We start from the raw sequence: 5,512 nt of genomic DNA on the forward strand, positions 1-5,512 counted from the left end.
GGCCGAGATGCAATTAGATGATGCTACTCAGAACGAAGAATACCTCAATTCTTTTCCTCCTGGTGTTCGATTCTTCCCTAGCGACGAAGAGTTGCTTCAACACTACTTGAAGAATAAGGTTTTGAATCAACCCATTTCCCCAAATATCATTCAAGAAGTTAATCTCTACCAGCACCATCCCCTTGAGCTCACTGGTTAGTAGCACTATATATGCACTACAACCTCTTACACTTCTATATAGTCAATGAAAGAAGTGTAAGACTATAAAAGATTGTTGAAGTTAAGGGAAGTGATGAGAATTTTTAACTAGTAAATGAAAGACTAAGACTGACTAGAGATTGTTTTTGTTAGGGATGTACAAGCCACTTACAGAAACAGAGTGGTATTTTTTCACTCGTGGAGATCGCAAGCATTCCAAAGGATGTAAGCCCAATCGTGCTACGCCGAAAGGATTTTGGAAGCAAAGTGGAGTTGAAAAACCCATTCCTTCAGACTCTGAGGACGCAATTGGATACAAAAAGTGGCTTAATTTCTATGAAAAGGAGAATGGACAAGTAAGAAAAACGGACTGGAAAATGCACGAATATAGAATTCATGATACCATTTCATCTCCAAACAAGGAGAGTGAAGGGAATTGGTTGAAGGTAATATTCAAGGATGCCCAAGTAGAGTTTTCCTTTTTTATGTTTTTGCTAGTTGGTTTTTCATTCTAATGTTTTTTGTTACAGGTTGATGGTTGGGTTTTGTGTAGGATATTCAAGAAGAAAGAAAAGAATAATGAGGAGGACGAGACTGAAACTTTCAATCCAGAAGTAAAGGATCACGATTCCATGTTTGATGATTATTTTTCACTCACAGCTGAAAACAATTTTCCTTATCAAAAAAATAATGATTGCTTCGATGATTTGGAGGAATTTGACCTCAGATGTTTTTGCAAGTGATGGCCAAAGTTGATCAACGAGGACTAATTGACTCGTGGTTATGATAGAAGATATACATGTTCAATTTGTATCTGATTACTTCTTTGAATGGAAGCAGTATTTTAATAATTGTTTCGTCGAAAAAGACATCTCAGTAATTAAAATTTATTGCACACTACAAGGTTTATTGCCGCACCAAACCTAGAAATGGTTGATTGAAAGTTGAAATGGAACTAATTTAAATTATGGCAAATTTGGTGGTGAAGGGGAAAGAGTCCCTCTAGAAGGACGTCTTAGGTAGGAAGAGCAAAGACTGTTGCGTGTATTGGGCTTAAAGTCGATTTGGAGGAGCAATAGATGTAGAAATTGTTAAGATCCTTAATTTAATTTGATTATGATGATAACAACGTGATTTGCAAGTAATGAGACATGGACCAAAAATAAAGGGAGCCCATTTGGAGAGAAAAACAACTTTCTAGGCAACCGAACAATGTTTATGTTGATTTAATACGGCCCATGGCTAACCACAAATTTTATAGTTGGAGCATTCCATGAAGTTCCATTTAAACTTGTTTTGAGGTACACTTGATTTTGACAGCCTTCTTGAGCTCCTAATTAGTTGGGACATTTCTTCAATGCCCTATCTAACTTGCAGAGCACAACCATCAACCATGGATTGGGTACATGATGCTCTCTGTGGAGAAACTAGTGCATCCAACTTAGAAATCCATGAATATATTGTGAGGGAGCAAATGGCATCATGTTTTGGATTATGGGATGCTATTAAAAGAGTAAAAGATTACGTAAACATACTGTTTTTTTCAGAATCCTTATTCCTGTGTGATGGGGGGCCAAAAATAAATCTAGTAGAAAGGGTTGTAAAGGTTAAATAGACAGAAAGTAGAAAGTGGATAAAGAAGAGAAGGAGAGGACCCTTGATGCCCCAAGGAGGTGAGACAATCCATGATACAGGGGTCATGATGCATGTCCTTGTAAAGAGAGACCCCCAATCTCAATCATCAATACAGATTCCACTGTGAAATCCTAATATTTGTGCATATATATATATAATATATATATATATGTACAGTTTTCTTTACTTTTTGCTTTGAGTGTCTCTTTCTTTCTTTTTTGTGTGGTCATAGGGATGATAATCACCAAAAGTTGAGGGGTTTACCCCACAACCATCACCCTTGCACATGCCAATGGTAGGAGTATGGACAGTGGAGTCATGTCCTCAGAAAGTTTGTTTCTCTTTTCTTTTTATTTTTAATTTTTGAAACAGTGGAGGGGAAGGGAAAGGGTAAGGGAAAGCATGGGCCTTGGATCTGTTTTTGATGTTGTTCTAACGTCTACGACAACATCAAGGATTTTGTTGATGAAATCCCAATATATCAAAGTGGTTGAGATCATGTATCCTTTCAAATATTTCTTATTCGTTATTATCAGGGTTTTATGTTAGAAAAATTGGCCATCTCAGTATTACTCTGCAGCATATCGCACCATCGGTTTTTTCCTTGAGAAAACTTCAAAATTCACCACTATTTCAAGTCATTTAATCCACAATAATAACAAACACAAAGGAGCAATTGTTTTATGAACAACATTTGAAGATATGGAGGAATTGAATCCAAGCTACGTTAGCTTAATTTCTTTTGTTATCTTGCTAGTTTCTGACCCGTAGAGTTGAGTTTTATTATTTAAATACGTGTACATACATAAATTAACATTTTAGGGTTTAATTATATTTAAATTTTCAAAATTTAGAACATATTTAAAACATATATATCCAATGAAAATCAAACTAATTTTTTTGTAAAAGTACTACAAATTTCCAAATACATGGTATATATACAATATTATAAAATAAGAAAGTTCATGATAAAATATTGAATAAAAGACTGCAATGAGTCAAATAACTAATATTAAATTCCCTATTTCCCTAATTTTTGTCAATTTCAATATAATTTTTCTAAGTTAAAAGATCTTTCATTTGATGAGAATTAATGGCCATTCTCTTGAAAGAATTCTAACTGATTTGCGTGATAGATATGCACCATAAGGCTTTAAAGATTTGGATAAGCTTAATTTTTTTAAAAATTTTAAAATATTCTTAAAAGATATTGATAACTGAATAATTGATAAACAACTAAAATTCAAGAATTATCCTCCATATTATAAATATATATCATGTAAGCATATTTTATCCCATAAATCTATATACTTTTATCTTAATATTACGTATATATTAATAATAATAAGGGATATTACGTTACTAGCTCCAAGTTGTCATTTTCAGAAAAATGCCTAGAGTCCAATTTCCTTTATTTAAGATTGCGTTTAAAAACTTGAGTTTAAAAGAAACTAATTGGATTTTATTTAATATAAATTGTGTAGTAAAACACATGTAAATTATTTTTTCAAATATAGCAAGTTAGATTTATAAATTTTCTTTTAAAAAAAATAGATTTGATTGAAGGGGTTTTGGTGTGACAGTGAAGTTGTCATTCTCATACGAGGAGATAGCTTGCTTCTCTCTTCGGCAAACCCAAAGAGACTTAACCCTCTCCTGCAGGACCTGCACTGCACCATCCCAAAAACAAAAGGACATGCACATAATAAAAACACCCGCACGCACGCAACTGATTCCATGGAGGTGCTCGTAGCAGACCAGTCTTCTGTTCTCAACAGTGTTGTTTCCAAGTAAAATTACTGAACCAAGCAACAAAAACAAATTACTCAACAGAGTAAAAGTCAATTTCAATACTGCTGTTCATCGACGTTGTTGACTGCTCAAGGATTTGCGTTTGCCCCTGTATCAACCTTGAAAACAAAGTGCTGGTGGCAGTAGCCATATATAAATATAATAAACTTATACTTGTACAAATAACTTATTAATGTTCTGGCAGAAAGATCCCTCTTAAAAGCTTTTGCTTTTGCATAGTTGGAGAGATAACCTTTACAATCAGGCATTTCAAAGAGCCTTTCTTTCATGTGTGGTCAAATATATGGTGAGATGCTACTAATGCTGCCATCATGAGTCCCTATTGGTTTTCTTGACTTATTGCTTCTCTATTTTGTAATGTGCTTTAGAGTAGTATATACTTCTCATCACCGTTACCAAATAAGAAAAGCTTACCTGGCCACAAATTTCCTCAACTTTTTTTTTATTTTGAAAAAGAAAATATTTGAATTTAATTCTTTGAGTAAAGGATGCATGTATTTATCATAAATTATGAATCTTGTCAACTGCAAATTTAATTAAGTAAATAAGTTTGCACAATGGTTTCATTCATTAATTTAAGGAAGTTTTTTAACAAAATATTGCATAGCATTGTTAAATTTAATAGCCCAAAGATTAAAACGGAGAAAAGAAAATTGTTAAAAGCTAGTCAATTAAAAGAATATCATTGAACTTAATTAATTATGATTCGTAAAAAAAAAAAAAACTTGATTATGGTGAAGTGGTAACACCATGGCATAGCACGCAACATGATTATATTCCATGTGTTAATTAAAACCCTTGAATCTTGCACAAATTCCGGCCAAAAATGAAATTTATTATTATTTAATATTGATTAATCTTGTTAATGTCGAAAGTAAGTAAAAGGAGGTAGTCATAAAGTAAAAAATAATTATTGGTTATAGAATTGAAAATTAGGATTAAAGCTAGGGTGGGCTCTTTGTTTTCACATTTGACCTAGTACTTGATATTGAACACATCTCAATGTTTATTTGCAATGAAACCCTATAGTCATGAGCAAAGGTATTAAGGAGTGTATGATGCTGTCTGTGGCTTTGCACTTTTTACCTAAGGACTATGTACAATAACATTTGTTTTTAGTAAGAATTTTGAATGCCATAACATTCTTTTATCTATATATCTATGATCTTTATATTCGGTGGTGGGTCAGCTGACTGTCAAATAGACAAAACATGTCCCTAGTTGTCTGGGAGATGCCACTATTAAAAACCCATTTGTTGGGTCCCACGCTCCATAAGAAATAATTCATCTAGGCTCCCCTTTCATAAATTTGAGGGGAAGAGAGCTTCAAGCTCTAGGAGACATTAGCTAATCAATAATTCACAAAGTTACAAACAAGAAGTCACAATATTTGACAGAAACCAACTTCTAGCTAGCTTCCTGGCTATTACTAATGTTACTGTATTTGTATTGATATACATCTATATAAATTAGAAATGAATCTCTTTTGACCATATTCAAAGGGGTAGGTAGTTCTTGGAGTAATGGGGAAGAACATTGTTCTCTTTCTTGGGTCAATCCTTGTTGAAAATTAAGTTGAAGTTACTAATGTCGCCAGTGATGTATGCATCTGGGTAAGTTGTGGAAATGTGGATGAAGGTTTGCACTTTGCAAAGAAAACAATGGAAATTAATGGAGAGAAAGAATATTGGTAGTATAAACAGAAGGCAATGAAGTATTGAAGTGGCTTAAGTTATGCAAATCCCACTATTTCTCACCCCCAAACCCAATCACTTAAATAAGATAACCCAAGTTTTTTTTTTTTTTTCCTTTTTTCCTTTGGTAATCCAATAGAGCATAAAACCAGTCATCATACTCTTTACTTTCT

General features: G+C 33.3%; 1 protein-coding gene across 1 annotated transcript; it reads left to right on the plus strand.

Annotated features, from left to right (window-relative positions):
* Nucleotides 1–353: 353 nt before the first annotated feature.
* LOC149527237 (NAC transcription factor 29-like) lies at nucleotides 354–941 on the plus strand. Its single transcript, XM_089783291.1, has 2 exons — nucleotides 354–644; nucleotides 729–941. Exons 1-2 carry the CDS (start codon nucleotides 354–356, stop codon nucleotides 939–941), a joined length of 504 nt encoding a protein of 167 aa, XP_089639417.1.
* Nucleotides 942–5,512: the final 4,571 nt, after the last annotated feature.

The sequence above is a fragment of the Theobroma umbraticum genome, unplaced genomic scaffold (assembly GCF_002168275.2).
Source record: "Theobroma umbraticum cultivar Fairchild unplaced genomic scaffold, ASM216827v3 scaffold_147.0, whole genome shotgun sequence".
In the NCBI taxonomy this organism is placed as follows: domain Eukaryota; kingdom Viridiplantae; phylum Streptophyta; class Magnoliopsida; order Malvales; family Malvaceae; genus Theobroma; species Theobroma umbraticum.

Excerpts from the sequence above, each read along its gene's own strand:
- LOC149527237 (XM_089783291.1), top strand. The coding sequence starts at position 354 with ATGTACAAGCCACTTACAGAAACAGAGTGGTATTTTTTCACTCGTGGA. Across the intron at positions 645-728 it reads GTGAAGGGAATTGGTTGAAG|GTTGATGGTTGGGTTTTGTG; the intron begins GTAATATTCAAG and ends TTTTTGTTACAG.